Raw genomic sequence first — 21958 nt, forward strand, 5'->3', positions numbered from 1 at the left:
TTTTTTTCCCTTGCATGAGCTGTCTTGAATGTAAACAAGTCCACTTTGTCATCTTGGTCAAGTCTGTGTGGTTGGATCATCTTCTAGCTTTGGTTTGAATTGTGGTGGGAATTTCCTTACAAGGAGGATAATGAGAGGATTAAACTTAACATCATACTCATAAGGCATCTTGGTTCAAAGGCTACAGGAAATCTTTTAAGTAATTTCTCTTGCATGAATGTTTTTTAATAACAAGTCTGAAGTTTTACTGTGATTATTAACTCATTCAATTAATGCAAATTGTTAGTGTTTTCAACTTCAATTCTGTACTGAAGGCATGAGAAAGAAGACTGTTCTAGTATTTAGTGATATGAAGACTAGAGAAGGACAGAAAGATCTGCACGTTGTTCACAGAAGTTCAGAGGAAGTCCAGTAGCACAAACTTATGCAGCTTAGTGTCACTGAGAACTCTCTGGAATCATGAACTTGCTGGAACCAGGAATTTCTTCAGCCAAGTTCTGGCCCCGCTGTCAGACTTCTGAAGAAAAGCCTCAAGCTCAAAAGCCCAAGATGTTTATTTAGTGATTTGAAGGCAATCTGCTTAGATAAGAATTGATGATGTTCATTTGTTGCTTTCAAAGTCTGTGCAGAAGAAAAGAGGATACATGATTAAATACAATGAGGAAATCTGAATGCTGTAATTTGGTTCCCTGTAAAGCCTGTGGGTTTCTGAAGAAAGAAACAACCTCAGACATGAATTACCCACATTGGGCTGCACTTCAAAGCTAGATTGTAGGCACAGAAAGAAAATATAGATATAAAACTCTTAGCATCCTAATTCCTTGGTCTTAACTCGTTATCCACAAATGCTGTCAGCAGACCACTAGCAGCCTGTGTGACTGTTGTATATGATCTGCAAAGGCACTTCTTGTTTGTGCTTGCTATCAGCAATAGTAACAGACTGTCAACAGAGGATAGAAAAAGCCTATCTATCCTCTGCCAGAGCTGGATGGAAAATGTGGGTACTGAAGCATAAAGCTCTCAGCTAGTTAGAAAATCAGATACTTGCTCCATCTTGCAGGGCCTTCAGCCCAGCCAGAGCCTACCCAGAGTACCAGGTAATATCAGCCCTTATAGACTTCATGCTGTTTGGTGGAAAGTCATCCTGTGAGCATGTCCCTGTGTAAATATGCATTTATAAAGATTACAGAAAAAGGGGGTCATTGAATTATTTAAACAGTCTTTCAGAACTGATACTCAATCTACTGCAGTCTGTTTTACACACATTGTTCTGCTTTCTAGGAGCTACAAAGAAGGATGCGTTGAGAAAGTAAGAACAGTTTGATATAGAAAAAGTAGAACTCAAAAAATAATTCCTAAGGTTTACTAGACCCCTTTACTCTGTTATTTTGAGTTTGTTCAATGACAAGGTCATTTTTTAATTATTTTTTTTACCATAACTGTTGAATAAATCTACTTGTGTAGCACAAGAACTTGTAATGCTGGTGTATGAGTATGCTATGACAGAACAGAATCTTGCATTGGATAGGATTTAATGTACGTAGACCTGTATCCAGATTTCAATAGTGACTGACAGAGAAGCTGCAAGAAAGAATATGAGAATGTGACAAGTAATGTTTCTGCAGTACATTTTCTCTGCAGCCAGAAACTGTGACTTGGAAACTTCCATAGAAACACTGAGTATTATTACATGTTGTCATTCATCTGTGCATGTCCCTGGCATCTTCACTTATAAGGAAAAATATGATCTCTGTACTCTTCCTTCCAACCAGTTAATGCTCTGTTTTAAGGAAGATACTTTTCCATACAGCTATGTTTGACCAGACGTGAAAATACATTTGTCGTTTTATTTATGGCAAGTAAGCAACCTGGAGCGTTATTCTGCTTTACCTGTATAAGTTGTGAGAGATGGCCTCCTCTTGGCAGAGCTGGGGCAGTGTCTCATAGTTGCTTTATCCCATCACTCTGTGCTAGGAAGTCTTCTTTTTCTTCTATCATTAGCCGCTCTGAGATTCTTGTGAGGACTTCTGGCTACTTCTGGTGAGACTTAAATATAGCTCACACATTCTTACAGTCAGCTGCTTGAAAAAAAAGCAACCTATTTGTTTGGAACAGATAAAGAAATATTCATGGTAGCCACCATTTCATTAGGGAGGATGTGGTGATTTAGGCGTTAGTTACAGATCTTCTATGGAAACCAAGTGTTCTTGTTACTGTTATGCTTCCAGCACCTGTCCAAAACTCCCATCGCATCTTTGCCAAGCACTGGGCTTGTTGGTGAAACTTATAAATCTGTGTGCTGTGAAAGCAGTCATGGGGACATGAGTTGTCTAATTGTTTAGAACTGCAAGTGGGTGAACTGGATAATGGACTTGACCCCCTTTAGAATGTGTAAGTGGAAGGGTACTCTTCGGAAAGGGAGAAAAGTTACTTCGTGAAGCAATTGCACTTCTAACAGATGTATTTTCCATAATCGCATACTCTCATCTTCTCAGGTTCCTATGCACTCTGCCTTTGGGAGGGAACTGTTAACACGAAACTTGTTACCCTTTCTGTTCTCAGCACAAAGCACAAGAAGCAGCAATGTGCATCTATAATACATAGCTACTGCTACAGCAAAACATTCCTGGCAACAGGAGTAATGAAATATTTCTTTATGTCTGTTTGCTCCGGAGCAATGTGCATGTGGAAAACATCTAGACGATTTTTAGGTAGTGTGGTAAGAAACCTTCTTTTAATATGCAGTGTTTTAATGGCTTTATCTAAAATAATCATATAAGGTTTTAATAAGGAATAGTGAGGTTTTTTCTTCCCTCCTTTGGCTATAAGCAGTAAGAAGAATGCAGAATGCTGAAGAATCAGGCTTGGTTTCAGCTGTTCAGAAATGTTGTGATTTTGACTTGAAATTCATTCTGAATGCACTTTATTGAGCTTTGAACAGGAACTCTAATTGCTATAGAAAGACATAATCATCAAGAATTATTTTTCAGTAGAAGCAAAATGCACAGTAACTACTGTATTAATTGCATTATTTCCTGCAGATTTTACCTTGACAGTGGTTTCAAGGAAAAGAGAGAGTGGCCTATTGACCTACTAGCTTACTCTTTTATATTCTAAAAAGTATATTGCTCTAAAGTATATGTAAGTGCTTGTAGTTAACCTTGATGGTTTTATGATGAATAAGGTATCTCTTACTGTGTTTAAGAAAATACTTGGTGGGCTCTGTCTGTGATAGTGGTTGACGGAGGTTGGAAGCATGTTTCCTTCTGCATGGCATCACAATAGATTTTTGTCTTCAGTTCAGTGCCAGTCCTACAGGCCCCTATGTAGAAACGTAGTTTGCCAAGTGAAACATAAAACTATTACCTTTACTGGTAGAGGTAGATGTCTGCATGCAGTGTAGCTTCTGTAAGTATTCTTTCATCTCAGAATTGTTGGTGTTATGAGAAGATTCCACTGGCTTTTCTTAAAGTACAGTATTATGCATTTAGTGAGTTTGAGGGCAGGGTGTTATGCTGTACTGGCATGGACTTAACACTACTGTATTTCTGATTGTTGTTTATCTTTCCTATTCTATGTTGTCTTATAAACAGAAACAAGTTCTTCACAAAATCAGATTTAGTATTTGAGGTAATAAAAATGTTTGAAAGCATAATTTACAGGAGGTTAACATCTAAATGGAGACTGTATTTATTAATGTCAAATATAAATGAAAATTATGTAATTGGAAAATAAAAGAAAGATTTTGTGGAAGTACTGATTTCTGGCTATGAAACTTATTTTTTTGAGCAAGTAATAACACTGCATGGCAGCATTTCTGGTGGAGAAGTGAGTAGACATTGCTTACATTATTCCTGCGGAATAGTTGATTATTATACTTCTTCTTGAATCTGAGCATCTCTTGGCCAACGTAATACATAAATTATTTCTTCAGTTCTTCATGCTGAAAAGTTAGTCCTGTTTCTGACCCAGGAGTTTCTTGTTTCATTCTAAAGAATAGAAAGATGAGGTTTGAACAGAACTGTAAGAAGGTGGCTAGTGTGATGTCTGAATGTTCTTGGTGGCCCTAAATAAATGTAGACACAGCAGTATATTTCATAATGGCAGGCCACTTTCCTTTTCCAGGAGGAAAGAGGGGAGTTAAGATATTCTCTGAAGAGTGTATCTGGAAGGAAAATGTTTACTTTGGTCTTCATATCTAAAACACACTTGGAAGTTGAAAATAACACAGGCTGAATAGTTGAGAGGCAAGTTCCTGCTTGTGCTGGTCACTTGTTCTCTCTGCACCTCAGAGAATTTTCAGTCAATTAGAGATTTCTTTTCCTGCTAACTGTCTTCAGAAAATAATGAGGGAATGTAATGATTTAACTGATACTCCAAATGTAACTGTGAAGAGAACTTGCTCATTTCACCATTTCTTCCCTTGACACCATACTTTGTGAAGGCGCTGAGTAATAAAGGCATAATTAACCTGGCTAATGAGATGTATTGCACAAGCTGCATAAGTGATCTGTATATATGCAGCTAGCCTATTGTGTCCTGGCTTGTTAGCTGTACAGCTCATGCACAGGGATGTTATAGCAAGAATTTGCTGTGTGGGATTCTCATCAAAACTGTATCCACAACACTGTTCTTCTAGGAGTATCGCAGTCTTCAAATTTTTCCTGAATATGATTTTAAGACAGAAAAAGTGTGTGGGCAGAAAAACCTGGTTGTATGCTATTCCCTCTTCAGTCACTGCGGTGTAATGGTTAAATTCAGTGTTGTGTTGCTAAGTAGAACTGTTCATATTTTATGTGAAGGACTGCAAGAAGTCTGTCTGCTGGCAGCGTATTCTGTTGAGCTAACTCTCTGATGGCTAAGGGAAGCTGTCAGAAACATCCTCACTTCTTGCTTCAAAGTATTAATTTCTTTTGGAAATGACTTTAATAGCAGAAAGCCTTTCTGTTTGTACCTCACACTGTCTTCCATTTCAGGTGATCCACTGAGTATGTACAGTAATTCTTATGCATATCTCACCAGATAATTTTGGACACTGATATGTGATACGTGGCATCTGGAGCTTGAGTCAGATTTTCATTTACTCCAGGGCTTTTCCGCATGTTTCCTATTAGCAGCTTTGTTCTCAAACCTCCAGTCTTCCCAGAATGAAGGAAAAAAAATGAGACAATCTTCAGTTCTCAACGTACATAAGGAGGAAAAAAATACCCTCCAAAACACAGGCTTCAGATTCTGACTTTATCATTATATTTGCATTAAATGAAAATAGGATGGAGAAAATTGTTTCGTTTGCCTTCTGTGGTGGCTGTTTGTTTTTCTGGATCAGCAGTGCCATAGTTTAACCAGAAGTTTTCTCTTGAGGCTGCAAAGTAAGAAGCAGTGATGACTGGGGACATTCTTAATATTTTCATCTGAATTTTCATCTTTTCCATGATCTTCACTGAAAATGAATGCTTATGTTACTAATTTTCTACTTCTTACTAATTTGTCATTTAAGAAAATGAGTGAAGTAGTTCTTGTTTCTTTTTCTAATCAGGGTTATGTAGGAAAATATCTGTAAACTCTGAGGAATGGAGAACAAATTGACATAACTGAGACTTGTTCAGTTGAAACTTCTTGGATTTGTTCAGCTTTACTAGGCAATCTTTTAATGAAAATTGAGGTTGCTTCAATTGATTCCACTGAGTCAGTCCAACTATTTGTAGCATTTTTAGTAGGAAATAATCAAATTATTATCTAAAATCTTAGGCTTTGAATGATTTCATTACCCAGGTTTAACTTAAAATTGTAAAGAATTGTCATGTTAGTAAATGGCCATCTGCAGTTGAACAGTTGTGGTATATGGCTTAATGCTGCTAACTGCAGAAAGACAGCTTAAACTGCTTCTCAGAACACACATAATTGCTTTTGGAAATTGCTAAACATTTCAAGATTTTTTAATAGTTAATTTGTATTGGATTCCATAAACATGACCTGCATATAGCTGAGATGTCAACGCTTGTAGTGAAGGCATATGAGTGGTTAAAGCTTGCATATATGCTCCGGTCTTGGGCATCTGTCTTGCTTTTGGTAAATGCTGGTTCAGGAATTTCTACCATTTGCTTTGCTTGCCAATATGAAACTTTGGGAGCATTCAGTGTAATTGCAATAGCCAAACTTTTGCTTCTTACTTTCCATTGGAGGTCAAGATTTATATCTTGGGTTTCCCTGTTAACCTGTAACTTCTGATCTCATCACTGGTTATAACTAAATCTAACATAGGATAAAGGCAAACATATACTGAAAAATATAATATACACTGAAAAAAGAGCTGGGTAGCAGAAAGTGCTCCAAATAGGTCCTTCAGCAGAGAAAAAGACAGTTGTAAATTCTTGGAGTAAGCAGCCAGATGGCAGACGTGTTGACTAAGCCCTGGCATACTTTTAGCTCTGTCATTTGGCAGCCAAACAGGTGGCAGCTGTGGAACGGAGCTGTATGAGAACATGCTGAGGTATTGGAGTGAGGTGGAAACAAGCTGGAAGAACCTTGTGGGTTGTAAGACTCAAGTTCATAGGAACCCAGGCTTCTGTAGCTTCCTTGTTCGTGTAGTCAGAGGCAGCAACACTGGGAATAAAGAAATTGTCCTGCCAGTGATGCCAAGGATTCTGTTAGCATGTTTTGCTGTAAGGGCACATTGCTGGCTCACATTCAGCTTGTTTTCCACCAGGTTCTTTTCTGCAAAGTTACTTTCTAGCTGGCCCAGCGTTTATTTGTGTCTCATGTTATTTCTCCCTCAGTGCAGAGCTTTGCAATTCTCCCTCTTCAGGGAGAAGTTTCTTCTTCAGGAGGTTTTTGTCAGCCCATTCCTCCTTTCTCAGCCAGTCCACATCCTTCTGGATGGCAGCACAGCCCTCAGGTCTAACAGCCACTCCTCCCAGTTTTGTGTCTTCAGTGAATTTGCTAAGGATACACTCTGCCCCATAATTCTGATCGTTGGTTAGAATGTTGGATAGGATTGGACTCAATGCTGACCCCTGGGGTTCACTGCTGAACTGTCATTTGGAGCTTCAAAACTAGTAGATTTTGCTTGCATTCTTGTTTAGCTTTCAAACCTTAATGTCAAAGAGGTCATGTTTTGTTACATGGAAGTTGTGATTTACATGGCATGTGCTTGCCATAGCTAATGGTGCAAATTAGGATTGTGATTTGATGATAGCTTGTATTTTGTGAAATTTTGGTGTCTTATTAAATTTTGTGTTCTTTTCTGTTAATTTTTAATTTCTGTTTTATTCTTTGTATCGCTGCAGTGTAAAGTAGGCTGATACTGGGGAAAGAGGCAGGAGGAATATATATGGAGATGAATACATTTCATTATTGGACAAGTTACTGATAGAGCGGGGCACAGAATTCAGCCTTCAAATGTACTCAAACAGTACTTCGGTACTTAAATAGACTATTCAGCTTAATCGTTATTTGTGAAGTTTGCTACTTTGTTTTCATGCAGTATTGATCTTCATTATTTTATCTTTAGAACTACTTTTCCATCATTTGGTAACAGTCGGCTGCCACCCTCTGGTGAAATCTGTTAACAGTCTTCTAAGGGCCTGATGGGCTTTCAGAAGAGGGAAATGCATTAGAATTTGGGAAGCCTAGATGGAAGAATAATAATAATAGAAACCTCTTCAAGGCCAGGAATCTCTTGCTTGGTGCTCTGGAGGCATGGGGCTTAGTTGTATCTTGGGTGTTTGTTTGTTGTTCTGCTTGGAAGGGCAAACAGAAATTCTGTAAAACAAAAGCTGTCTGTTCAAGAAGAGCTTCCCCTGGCCTATTCTCCCTCCTCCTCCAGTACAGATTGTGATCCTCACAGGTTTCAAGTGTGCTGGGTGAAGAATGTGTAAAAGATTTTAGTAATTAGGCTGCTTGATCCTACAGGCTTTTGCCATCATAGCTCACTTCAGTGGACACTGATTTGAAGACAACGTTCTGAAACAGCATAGTGATACTAGCAGAATATTAGATAAAAACAAGATGAAGCTAAGAAAGGTGCTTGGATCTAATCTCTGAATGTTTTGCTGTGACGTATCATAATAAAGTATAAAAAGGCAAATATTATTTAAAGTTATTTAATTTATTTTGAATCCCAATAGCAAATATACACTAAATAGATATATAAAATATCCATTTTATACAGTACTGTCGGGACTGAGAATTCTATGTGCTGACCTGTGTAAAGAAGTCAGGGTAGTTGAGTTCCAGCTATTTGCTTGCGTTCTGCAGTTTAAGGATACTTAGTAAAATTAATGAGGGATTCTTAACCCGTGTGCTGTCAGAATATAAAGGAAAAAAATTAAATGAAAAACATGATTACAACTATTATAGATAAGAGAAGATGATTGTGCTGGCCTAAGGAGTTTAGTAAACATTCCTATCAAGCTTAAAGCATATGATAAGTCATCTCTCTATCATTCAGAGTGCATCAAATTATATTGATAGAAAACATCGGACATTTCCTTGTTCAAGTTGCAAGAATAAATACCACAAACTTGTTAGTGCTCCTTTGTGCTAATTCTTGATATGAAAACCAATTTCTATCTCCCAAACTAAAATATATTCTAGTTTAGAGATGAAAGACCTCGCAATGAAAATGCTGTATCACCTTCTTGCATATTTGCCTGTTTACTGGTTATCAGAAACAGCACAAGAATTTGTCAATGTCTGGTAGGTTTTTTACATCCTTTTTAACAAAACTATTTTGTATAGAAAAGGTTCTTACTGTGGAATAAGTAATTCCTACTTTAGTTTTAGAATTTATTTTGAAGAAAGAATATGGCAAAATATGTGATTAAAGAATCCAACACCTATTACAGGAAACACCAAGCGCAGTTTCCAGTTTCAATTCCAAGAGTCCTTCCATGAGATATAAATATGGCTGCTTCAGTAATTCAAATGTGGCTTGAACATTGTCAAATAAGGCAGCAAAGCCTGCTGAAATATTGTTTCCGATTAATTTTCTCTGAAATAGTAATTACTTCATAAACTGGTTAAATGTTGTAAAATAGGCGTTTTCAGGAAATTTCAAGTAGTGTAGAAATGGTTTGGACGGGTTGCTTTTTGAAAAGGCCGACTTTGGTATCACTTGAGGAAATTTCCAAGCTGCACGCTGTTTCTGGCTAAAATGCAACGGAAGGTTGAAGGCTGCACCTCCCAGTACTTCACAGGGTTATTGAAGAGGCTTATGCCGCTGTATAAAGCTTTCTTCTTTCTTCTTCCTGTTGGGCAGAAATCGTTCACTCCCAGTTTTGCAATGTGATTCGAATGAAGGAAGACCACCTACAGCAGGAAAAAAAAACTTCTGAATTGAAGAAAATATTGTACATTGACTAAAGAATTCTTTTCTGTTATAACTACATTTAAAATACAAACAAATGTTAGATATCTATATTTATATGCACAAACGAATAAGAAAATATTCCTATATTTACTTGAAGCGAAATGAGAGGTAGAAAAGTGATGCTCATAGGTAAAATGTTTTACTGAATAGCTCCTATGTTCAGTCATCAGTGCATGCATGGAAACTGTAAGAAACTTTTGGCAAATATCTTTTCTGTATGTAGTGTTTTCCTTTTTTTACTGCTTATTCTTCCTTTTATTTTAGTTGAATTTATTTTTGTAATAAGAGTCATGTCAAATTATCTCTATGATAATTAAGTTTTTAATTATGTCCCCATCTATACTGCTTTGTATCAAGCAAATCATAACTCCCAAAGACTTTTGTTAAGCTTAGTATATGACCTGCAGGTATTTCAGATCAGGTAATCCAGGAGGAACTTTCTTGAGCTTATTTTTTTCAAGATGGATTTCACGTATGCTTGGTATGTTGGCAAAACTTCCATTTTCCACATCTTTGATTTTATTGTTCCCAAGGCCAAGCCTAGAAACAGTATAAGGAACATTTAATTGAAGACAGAGATTTACAACAGCAATCAAAGACATGCTTTTTTTAAAGACTAAAATTTGCAGAAGTATGCATAGGAAAAAGAAGAGGGGAGGCCCTATCAGATCTGACCTCTTCTCAGATGAAAGCTTTCTGCTTGGGAATTTTACCTTTGAAGATCTTTATACCGGTTAAAGTCTTCAAGTTCAACTGCTGTGATCTTGTTGTCATCTAAGTGAAGCTCTAGTAAACTGGAGGGTAAATCTGATGGAAAAACAAATGCTCAGCATGAGAAAAATTAAGCAAATGATTTAACAGGTATTTGTTGGAGTAGTTATTATGTTTGTAATAACTTGTTTCCTTTGTGTGGGGTTGGGTGAAGTCTTGGATGAGATCATGTCAAACAAAGGAGAGTTAGATGCAAATAGCAAGACTTGTCAGCATTGTTTGGTTTAAAATAGTGATGTAGCTCTTAGCAAATGGTCTGTGAGGAAAGCTTTTGGAATGCTCTGAGTAAAATGGATCTTCTTTCCCATCCTGGTACTTAGAGTGATTTCTCATATGAAATGAAATAGCCACAGTTTAGAGCTGCCTGTCAACAAACTTAGTTTCCACGTGTAAAGAACACCCTAGTGACAAATCCCTGTTTATTCTAGCCCACGAACTGCAACTCATGCTGTATTTTCTTATAGGATATTTCTCCATAACAAAGAGAATCTGAATCATTTTACATACATGTTTTGATCTGATAAGTGACAAGAAATGGTATTATGATAATACTAGAAAAATGTCTTGTGTGCTGGGATAGTGCTGCACTCAGGTAGTTTCTGATCCTGGAAATACCTTCTCTGATGAAAAGGTGATGAAAGCCCTGACGTGGCTGCTGCAATTTCATTGTTTGTCATTGCTTCCTTTGACAAATGGCAGTAGCAGGAAGGGACTGTCTGCTGGAGCAAGGGTTTGCTCTGTGTGTGCCTGCATGTGGCTGCATTGGGGATGTACCAGTGGGTATTTCTGTACACCAAGTACAAGAGAAGCGAGAAAGATAGGATGTATCTCAATGTATGGAATTTTTAATAATTATATCACTGTGAGGACACTGTATTTAAAATTATGCTGGTAAAGGCAAAGTAGGTAAGGTAAAACGAAGCATACCTTTAGGAATTGAAGTTAATTTAGCTTCTGCAATTCTTATGTGGTAGATATTTACTCCTTCAAAAGCACCTGGCTCTATTCCATCATTGTTGAGAGGATTTGCGCTCATTTCTGTCCAAGGAGGGGAAGAGAAAATGCTTATGGCATGATTTCATTTTATTAATGAATGCTAATGCTTTAAAAATCTACTAGTTGTTAACTTTGATTAATGGCTGGCAGTGCAAACTTTTCAATGAATAAAGACTGTCTAACTTGGCTTGCAGGGTTACCAGGAACATAACCCTTGTAGCAACCTCATATAGAATTTAAATGATGACAATCCATTTAAATAGATGATCGTGAATATTTCTTTAAGATTAATTTCCACACTAAGGAAATATTTGAATGAAAGTTGTATACAATATAGTAATTTCTTCATGAAGGCTTTATCTTTCTGCTCAGACTTACCCAGAACATGTAAAGACTTCATTCCTTTAAACGCATCCTTAGGGATTTTCTTAACCTTATTAGCATGAATTCTGAGCTCTGCTAAAGTTTTTGGTAAGTTTGTTGGGATCTCAGTTAGCTGGTTATGAGATAAATACAGTCGTCGCAACTTCTTGGTTGGCTGAAAGGCTTTTGGATGGATCTTGGTTATCTTATTGTTGTTCAAAGCAAGTGCCTACAACACATGGGAAGAGCAACACAAAGAAAATTTATAGCGGTATGTTACAATGATCAAGTCTTAAATCTGATGTGTATTTTAACAATGAGATGTTTTAGTTTTCTAAAATACCAAACTTGTACCAGAACTTGTAATGAGATAATACAGCCAGAGAGTGGCAAGTCATCTGATAATTATTTTGCATGTCAGATCACATCTCTATGCTTCTATTTCTACAGGAGTGGTTTTTGTTTGGATTTTTTTCTTGGGGAGAGGGGAGGAGAGAGTTGTTTGGCTTTTCTTTTTGTTTGGTTTTGTTTGGTTTTCTTTTTTCATGTCTTTGTGCTGTTAGGAATTCATCTTCTCTCTGGTGTTGTGGAAAAAAAAAACCTGGAGCAAAACAGAATTAATCTTTTTTCCAGCAAAAATGGGAATAGCTGAAGGAAATAAACAGGAAATGCTTCCTTCCTAATCTGTGTTGCCATCTGTGCTTTGCTAAGGAGACTAATGCTCAGATATTTAGTACAAAATAAACTTTGCTTTAGCTAAAAATTGCTTTTGGTCTTGCCATGTAATCACAAATTAACAGTAGAAAAAAATCAAAGCAACTCAGAGTTTTTGGTTATCACATAATTAAGTGGTGACTCTAATATATAATGTGATGATTCCTGATGTATTCCAGCGCTTTTCTCTGTCACTGGAAGTTTTGTTTCTGTTAGAGCTTTTATAAACCCCAGTTATAAGTGTACGACCATTCTGTATTGAAACATCATACTCTTAAGGTAGATTAGAAGCTCATTGTTCCAAACAGCGAATCAGCTGTGATTCTCACTTTTGGTTTCCTAACAATTAGAAAGCTCATGGATAAAGCTTACACCCAGCCCATTTTCTGTTCTTGCTCAACACAAATATGACTAAAAATGATTAATTTGGTATTTAAATTGTTATTAATGTGTACTTCATGTCTTTCTCATGTGGAATAGATCTTCATGGTGTGTCTTGTGGGACAGATTTTTCATTTTTACGATGAAATGACATTGTCAGTGTTCCTTGGTGCTGGATGTACAGCGACATCTTGTGGTGGTTGTACTCCAGAACAGATTTAACCCATCTTTGTGTCTTAGGGCCTGTTTTATTCTTTCTATTGCCTACTGTAGCTTTCCTGATTTATCAGTTGCTCCTGCTACTCATTTTTGAATCTTTTCTTGCACGTAATTTGAGCATGTTTTTAAAAGTGTAGAAAAGCATGTAACTTTCCTGGTAATTCAGTGCTGCTTTATTTTCAGTTCAGGAAAATTGGGTATGTGACCTCAGTTTTAGTGCTCTGTGTACTGGTTGTACGCTGTGTGCTTTTGGAGTTACACTCAGAAACGAAGATTGCGTTCTCCCATGAGAGAGTTCTTCCTACTGCTTTACTGCTAAGCAGCCTTTAAAATGTACAAAGTGTTCATGTATGTGCTTAGAAATAGGTGAGTCCTGAGGATCGTTTTGGTGATACATACATAGTGCACTTACTGGACAAAACCATACAAAACTATGACATAAATGTATCACTTATAGCTCAAAGAAATTTGCTTCTTACTATGCCTGAGCTGCCAACTGTGCAGACATTAGGCTGCGTTTTTCTGAATGCTGTTGGAGAAGAGAGATACCACTTACATTTTATAAGTATAAAGATTTTTGAGATTGCTAAATGACATTTCAAAATTGGAAAATAACAAACTTACATAAAGGAATGCAAGTCCTTGGAGATCGTTTTCCTTGACCTCTCTTATTTTGTTGTTCTGAAGGTCAATCATGCGAGTATCTGGTGGGATGTTGCGAGGTATTGATGTCAAACCTATATCAGGGTGTGAGACAAACAGAAACATTGCATGCCTTTGTGCATGTCCAAGGAAATGAACTGTTAAATGGGAAAGAAAAATCAGCCATAAAGCACAAGACAGAGGAGAACACTTTGATAATGTTTGGAACTGATTATGTAAGGATGGATGTCAAAAATGAGCAGAATAATTTATTCTCGTGTTGATGAAAAGCTGAGGTTGGCTGCTCAATACATGCTCCCAGAGCGGTTTGTTCTCAGACAAGCAATGGCTGTTTTGTATTTAGGAACAAAGTTGTTCCTGTGGCTTGGCGAGATACCTGCTCCACTTCTGTCTGTTGTTCTGCATCTGCCCTTGGTATCTGCTGGAGCAGCCCATATGCTCACGTTGCCATGCATTAATGTCAGGGCTGAGCAATGTGTTCTTGGCGTAACCCACAAAGATACAGTGTTTCAGCTTCCAGTACTTAGTTATCACTTACATAAATTCCCCAGTCCAGTTGGATTACAAAACTGCTCCAGTTCATACCATCCAAGGTCCTGACGCAGCAGAAGAGACCAGCAAAGGGATAGCAACTTGCTTATTTGTGTTCTTAATAGTGGCAGATTTAAGAGCATGCAGACAAACAAAATAACAACACAGAAGTTGGACTCAATGTTTCTAAGATGGGAAGAGTCTGGGATTAAGTTTGGAGTCCTGATCCTTTGACTACCCCAATCAGCAGAAAATTTCAGTGAGCACTAATTCCAATTGGAGCAATTAACAATGAATTCATACTTAGGAATTTTGATCATTAGGGATGAGTATGTATCTGTAACATTAACAGTGACAGATTGGCCTTCGTTTAAAATCTTATTAGCAGAGAAATGCAGTTGGAGTTAAGCTAAGCGAATAATTTGTATCCTACTTATACATTTGCATTATAACTTAGCTGTGGGTTATGTTTGCTTTTCCCTTTGCTGTCATTTCTTGGTGTTTGAGCTTTTCCTTTGTAGCTTTGAATGGAGTAGATCTTTAGCCAAAGATTCTCCTTTAGCAAAGGAGAACAGCAGGAACACAAGTTAATTCTTACCTAGATCAGAGCAATGGACGACTCTCACGTAGCACTGGCATCCAAAGGGACACGTTGGGAATAGATCAAAAGGCATTAGAGGAATAATTGGTTCAGTGGTTGGAAACAAAGAATTGTCATCATCATCATCTTCATCGTCTTCTTCCATATCTTGGAGCATCATATTTTTTAGTGTAAAATATGAAGGACCAATGAGAGGTTTAGCAGAGCACAATGCCAAGAAGAGGAGCAGTGTGTATTCTTTCATGTTGTCTTAACCAGTATAGATGATCTCTAATAGAAAAGAAAAAAAGAAAAATCCCAGATTCCAAGAATAAATACTCTCTGAGGCACAAAAATAGGAAGGTGTTGGGTCATTTAAGGCACCTCCAAAGCAGAAAACTCCATGTCAGATACCTATAATTACTTTTAGTCTGATGTTCTTGAGTAGAATGCGCAGGCTACTGAGGATTTCAAAGCAGATTTTATCTTTAGGAAAATATGGAAAAATGTTTTGCGATTCCAGTTGCTCGTTCAGTTTCTTTCTGCTTCTCTTGAGATGTATTTTTACCAGCTTTCTTTTAGCTGTACCTGACTGAGAAAGGCAGGAGTCTCAATTATCCAGTCCTTAACTACGTAATATTGTTACTAATGATGGCAATCCATAGTTCAAAGCCTTTGAATGTTTTCTGCATGCTCTATTTTTATTCTAAGAACGATTTTATTGACCAAATTGACCTGTGAAGGAGAGGTTTTGCCACAGAATGTTTTGTGACTTTCAGAGAAAATACAGTAATTATAGAATTTGTATACATTCCACAAGCAAGAAACTGAAGTATTGCAAGCAGAACAACCAGTGCTACAGGGAAGATCATCTACAATAAGCTTCTCAACACTTCTGCAAAAATATACTGAGGCTGAAAGCAATGCAGTTTAAATTCTGTCTTTCCACTGCAAATCCTAATGACGTAGGTGGGAATCTGAGTGTCATATTCTCCTTTTCCATAATTTCTTTACCCTACTTAGAAATGGTACATGGGAATTTGGTTGTCAGTATGATTTCAGAATTTGACTGTGTTATGGTACAATGTACCACAGTGGTGGAGCGCTCATTTGAGTACTGTGTATTTTACTCATTTAACTGCTTCTTAAAAGATGGTTCACATAGATATATTTCCCATATTTTCTTTTTTGTTTTCTTCTGTTTCAGCGCTCTCAGAATTCTATAGTTATACTTGCAACCCTGTGCAATTTGTTCTCTTGAAGGAATCTCTGAATGTAAATAGAGTGGAGATCAAGATGTGGAACCTGCATTTTTTTGTTTGGAGAAAACTTTGTTCTTCTTTGGTGTGCACCTTTGGGCTCTCTGGTCCTATTAGTCTTCTGCTGCATCAAAACAGTCAAAAGTTCCATACTGTTGTCATACAAAATGATGAAGAGAGAAGGAGATTCAAGTCTTCCAGGCTACTGAGTTGTTCTTATTCTTGGCTGAGTGCCTTAATGGCTGGGTTCTCTAAAACAGGCAGTTAATCTGGTCTCCCTCTGGCTGCTCAGGTACTGAGTGACTGGTCTCTGTGCTGTGCTCAGTGCAGCCTGTGTGTGTAGGATGCCAAGCTTCAGAGTGTTTATTGTATCTTGGGACACCTACTTTCTAGGTCTTTGTTAACTTCTAATTCTGACAGGCACTGTATATATAAATTTATTGAACTCAAATATTAATCTTTCATGCCTGTTGTGACATGCTGCTCTGGATCTGGCATCTGGATCTGGCTAACCTGTGAGACTACGTAAAAATCAATTTCTGTGCTTGTACCTCTAGGAAACAGATTGCAGTTTTCCTTTCAGATACTAAAAAACCATGATTTCAAATTATGAAGAGGTTGAGGATTGTGAGTGGAGTTACATCCCTCTTCAGCTCTTGAAAAATAGCTGTCAGTCACAAACACTCCTACAAAAGTAATGTTGTACTATGCCACTGGCAAAATATATTAGTTCTGTGAGTTGCATCTCTTGAAGACAAGTCCCTTTGCAGAACAAATCCTGTGACATGATCCATTTTTTTAAGGAAAGAGGAAAGGCTTTTGTCTGATGTGATCTTCCCAGTTTGTCATTAGGAGATTCTTATTGCTTTCTGACTTAGTAGCTAGCAGAAGCAACCAAGTTTGACTGCAGGGTAGTACTGGCTGAAGAACTGCATGGGATTTTATGGAGGTTTTATGTGTTTTTTTGTGTTGTTGGTTTTTTTTCCCTTGGCTGTGCTTTTGAGTTCCCCAGTAAGTAGCTGTTGTTAGGTCTGTGCAGGAATGCACATTGCAAAGCACTTGTACAGACTTTCTGCATGCTTAAAGAGTAAGAGAATGAATAAAGCTAAAGCCTGAGATACACATCTGTAATGATCTTTCTTTAAATCTTAAAAATTATTTTACTCTAATAAACTTATGAAACATTTAATCTTTTTTACAGAAAGCAGTTCATGAACACAGCTTTCCTAATGGCATATTGCTGCCACTTCAGGTTTGTTCTGCTTTCAGGCAAATGCTGTTTTCTCTTACCAGTTCTTATGCTCAGGCTGCTCACTGTGCTGACTGAGCTCACTAAACCAGCAGGAAATTCATGTCATTTAAAAAGTAAAATCCAACACACTCTTTCCAGATGAACAAACGGGATTGGTCCAGGTGTCAAAGTCAGCACAAAGAAATGGATGGGAACAGCAGGATTAGGGGCAAGGAGTGTTAAACAGAGAGACAGGGAAGAAGAGTGAGCTGAACATTTTTGACATGTGCCAGCTACTAGGTGGGCTCGGGTGTTCTATTGAACACTCACTGTTGTTTAGCCAAAGTCTGCCCTTCTCCATTCTCAGTTTTACTGAGGGGGGAATTGTAGATGAGTTCAAGAATGCAGTGAATTCAGGGTGGGCTCAACTGCTTCTTTACATATTTATATAGCAGCCCTGCTTTCTGTTCCTTTAACTGGAACAATGGCCACCTCCCAGTGAGGTAAAGGAATGCAAAGAGTACAGTTTACATGTAGGGCATGCAGAGATGCTGTAAGACTGACTTTATTTAACAACTTAAATCACTGTGATACAGCTTGTGACATACTTGTCCTCACTAATCTGGTGATCAAAGCTCAGCACAGATTGTCAAATAGCACATGGAAGCTATAAACCATTTCTACTGTTAATTTAACATAATGTTTATTTATACCAAATTAAATGCGGGTGATGTCATAGTATCAGATGGGATTAAAACCATTTACAGACTGCCTGGGAATCCCCATATAAGCATGCAACAATTCTGTGACATGAGAATTGTAAACATGAGTAACGGGAGGAAAAGTTTTTTGTGGGGACAGATGTAAGGCTGTTAATGTGAGATGGCTGGGCTCCTTGGTACTACTGCAACATGTTGCCTCTGCTGCCTTACCCCTTACAGCCCTGCAGTTGTTAATAGGTAAGGTTTTAATATTATGAAACTCTAAGTAGTCTGTTTACATAGCCCTTCTGTTAGCAGTGTAGGAAGGCACATTTCCTATGGCTCTGTTTCTGAAAAGGAAATGTTGAAGTGGCACGCTGGTGGTCTTGACAGAGTCAGGGAGAAATCCCGGTGTTCATTAATAACACACATCAGTGCACTGCACACAGACTTTGTCCAAAGAAAGGCAAGACCGTCGCTGTTTTGAAAGCTCTATTTAAAAATAGTTCTGGTTCTATTAGTCATTGTCCCATTCCACAAATAAATGGGTTTCTGTTTAACTCTTTGTCTACTCACTGCTGAGTAATTTACTTTAGAAAGATAGGAGGCAATATTTTGCCAGTGAGATTAATGCAAAAATGATTTTCTTGAGATAGTCAAGTCTTGAAACTGTTTTACAATAATGAACAGCTTGATTAGAATGTAAGTTGTATTTGGTGAGTATTTACTTCCCACAGAAAATGCTGCTTCTCTCATGTTATTGAACATTATCTAAGAGTGTTTTTAAGTTATTTTCATTTGGAGAAGCTTATCACTTTAATATGTCATTTCATTCACTTTTCTGATTTTTTTACTTAAAAAACAGCAGCCCTCCTCAAATACCTGAATTCAGATAGTTAACAGTAACTTGTAAACATTACAACTATTATAAACATGGGATAGAGTTTCCGACATCATAATAACTGGAGAAAAATGCTTAATAACAGTTGTTAAAAGTTAGAAGTCCTTAATAGTTAAATAGTCTTTAATAGTTAAATAGGTCTGTATTTTTTTTTTTTTTTTCTTTTTGGCTTTGCAGCTCAGATGAAATAATGCTGTGATTACTGCAGCTGCAAAGTAGATTTTCGTATGTTTCATAAAGAAGTGGTACTTATTCTAAATTAAATGGTGTTAATTTGCACATAATGGCTAGTACTCTGTTGCTCAATTCCTTATTGCTATGCAAATATAATAGGTATTCAAACTGGACATACCTTGTAAGTCTGATAGTTCTTCCAGAAGCACTCTGATAATCCACCTGAGATCTTTTTGTCCAGTTATTTCATTTATAAAAAAAGAGAGGGAAAGGAAGTTAGACTGAGAGCTGTGAAGTGCAAAGTAGGTATAAAGAAATATTCCCCTTGCGAACTTCTTGATCCTCCTGGCACCCTGGGTGACACCCGAGTAAACTGCTGCTTCAGATTAGCCCATCTTAGTACTGAAGAATGATATTAAGACGACTTGTTACCACTCATATGTTTTTCATCACTGCTTGTATTAGAGCCAAAACTTCTGGCTTAACTCTAGACGTCTAGTGGACGACTGTGTAAAACCTGTAGTTTAATAATAGTTGACATCAGGCCACTGGAAGTACAGTGAGGTCCATTTCAGGTCATTCCTGCTATGGAATTGCACTTATTTATGGTTACATTCATTGTCCTCCCTCTAGAAGTGTGCCACTAATAACAGTATGAAATTTTAACCAGTGGCAGAGTAAAACAGTAGCCTGTGGTGATACATGTGTTGCCAAAGCCTTCTGAAGGTACTTTGTTGTGCACTTAGATATCAGTACTACTCATGCTTTCAGTACTATATGATCTGTCTAGGGGAGACGGTTTCAAGTATGCAAAATGTAGATCAGATTGTTTTAGTTAATGTATCTATTTCTACTAAATATAAGAAATTAAGCTTATCTTTAAAACAGAGGCAGTATTTGCAGTACTCCGTGACAAGGATTGAAGCTGTGAGCTGCTTTAAACCAATCCTCTGAGAGTCTGAGCTATGTTGTTTGTGCTGCCACGCACATCACAATGCTTAGAAAAAGAGTTGTTCCCTGTTTGCCTTCAGTAGACTGCCTTATGTGTGCATCAGAACTGCGTGACAAAGTTTACCAGGAGCAGAAGTTTTGCAGTTGGTGTCTTTGAACGTACAGTTCATAGCATCCAGTTCCGTGCACCCGCATGCATCTGACTTCAGCTGTTTCTTTAATTGACATCTTTCTGTGCTAAGTCTGGTCTAGCTACAGAAGTACAACTTGGCTTTTGATTTTAACCTAAGTGTAATGTGTTAGTGTTTGCAAAATGGCAGTTTAAGTCACATACTAGTTAATTTGTCTACAATTAGTTTCTTTAGGAAGAAACAGATACTATACCAAAGCTTAAAACATGGATGTGATCTTATCAGACAGGGTAAGAGTTGTGTTACTTTCTGCATTGTTTTTCAGTTCCAGTAGAATAGATGAATGATGATAAACTTTCTCCCTATCGTTGTTCCCAAAGAATGAAATTACAGTTTAAAGAGCGATCCCATTCCCACACAAAAATCTGAGATGATCTTTAAGTCTATTGAAATCTCAAATTGCATGTATCTGCACTCTTGCCTGCATTTAGAAACCAAAGCTTCCTAACCGAATACTCTTGTGATTTGAAGACGTTGGTTTGGATGCACTTACTTGAGCAAATTTGTATTAAATTGCTATTTAAACCTCTGAAGTTTTTTTTGCTCTTTAATGGAAGAGAGGGTGCTCTGAGGGTTGTGATATGAATGCAATGGTTTCTTCTTTTTTGCTTCTTTCAGCAGAAAAATGCTGAATCGACAGTTTTGGCTGATCGTAGCTTAGCTGAAACCGTCCATGTTCCCAGTGCTTAGCAACAGCTCCCTTCTGATTGATGCTTTTAGATAAAATTCTCTTTCTTTTTTTCAATTTCTCTGGCAAGTAGAGTAGTATCTGGAAGAGATGTCACCATCCTGTCTTAGAATAGATATCAATTTTGACAGGAGTAACTATTGGTCTCATTGACATGCTTATGTTCTTTTCATGAAACTATTCAGTATCTCAAAACACAAGTTTAGTATTTTTATTACAAATATAGTTGCATTCTAAAACAAAATACTCAAAAATCACCCTTCAAGGTCACAAGAGTACAAAATTGTGGTATTTAGATGTTGTCTGTTAATAGCAGTACTGAGCATTAAAATAAGCCAGTGGTTCCTATTCTAATTTATGTGTCTATTAGACACTTGAAGCATACTTCCAATTTACAAAAACTAACTACTCTTTCAGAACTCCTCTCAGATCACTGTTTCCAATTTACTTGAAGTTTTGGACCCAGTGGCACTGCATGAGCCAGCACAGCAGGGCAGTTGCTGAGTTTTGAATGAGAGCTGGAGTGTGCAACTGAGAGATTTGATGCTAGGTACTTGATGTACTCTTTGTCTCACTTTATAGGGTAAGTCTGCAGTGTGCTTCTGCAGAATGTGTAGCAGTCATACAAAAAGTTTAGCTGCAGTCTACTGAGGTTAGAATCAACTGCTGCTATCTTGGGTCTGTTGTAAAGGAATTGATTTGCAGTGATACATTTGAAGATACTATAAAAATTGACCCTACTGTTTCTGCTCTCTTATGAATATCAGGTTTGGGTTTTAAATAGCCTGGTAAAAAAGATGCGTGACGGTCATGTAGTCTGGGATATTGGGGTTTTACTGAAAAGAGATGCTCTTAAATAGGAAGTAGTCTGTAGCAAGCAACAGTATGTACATTCTCTTCTATACTGTATGTTTAACAAGTGCAAGTCTATTGAAGACAGAACTGTTCAGATGTTTACAGTGATTTCTACTTCCAGCAATGAAAGAACTGAAAGAAAACTAGATTTCTATTCTTAAAATGTTATCTCAGTTTTGTTAACAGAAGAAAACCATATTTTTATTGCTTGGTATGCTTGAGCTGTCAAGCATATGCTGCCATATGTGGATTACACTTACACTGCAGTCTTTTTTTTTTCTTTTTAGGCTGATCTTGTATATGTTTGTTATTGTAAGGAAAAATAAATACTTTTTCATTTACTAGCACTGTTTATAAATGTGGTTTACATAAAGTGATGAATCTAACATCAACTGCAAAAATCTGTCTTGGAGACTGCC

General features: G+C 37.3%; 2 protein-coding genes across 2 annotated transcripts in view; one reads left to right on the forward strand and one right to left on the reverse strand.

The window, feature by feature from the left end:
- CENPP (centromere protein P) overlaps positions 1–21958 on the forward strand; it is an 88954-nt gene that overhangs the window by 30624 nt on the left and 36372 nt on the right. The window lies entirely within an intron of this gene.
- ASPN (asporin) lies at positions 8817–19248 on the reverse strand. The gene is made up of 8 exons (XM_072347403.1): positions 19033–19248; positions 14607–14879; positions 13439–13551; positions 11516–11729; positions 11069–11179; positions 10084–10177; positions 9772–9910; positions 8817–9309 (listed from the first exon to the last, which is right to left on the reverse strand). The coding sequence occupies exons 2-8, from the start codon at positions 14851–14853 to the stop codon at positions 9112–9114; spliced, it is 1116 nt and encodes a 371-aa protein (XP_072203504.1). The 5' UTR covers positions 14854–14879; positions 19033–19248; the 3' UTR covers positions 8817–9111.

This window comes from Excalfactoria chinensis, chromosome 12 (assembly GCF_039878825.1).
Source record: "Excalfactoria chinensis isolate bCotChi1 chromosome 12, bCotChi1.hap2, whole genome shotgun sequence".
Classification (NCBI taxonomy): Eukaryota; Metazoa; Chordata; class Aves; order Galliformes; family Phasianidae; genus Excalfactoria; species Excalfactoria chinensis.

Coding starts and splice junctions, on each gene's coding strand:
- ASPN (XM_072347403.1), bottom strand. CDS start 14,853: ATGAAAGAATACACACTGCTCCTCTTCTTGGCATTGTGCTCTGCTAAA. Junction 11,730..13,438: donor AAGGACTTGCATTCCTTTAT/GTAAGTTTGTTA, acceptor CATGTGTTGTAG/GCACTTGCTTTGAACAACAA. Junction 10,178..11,068: donor ATTAACTTCAATTCCTAAAG/GTATGCTTCGTT, acceptor TTTTTCCATCAG/ATTTACCCTCCAGTTTACTA.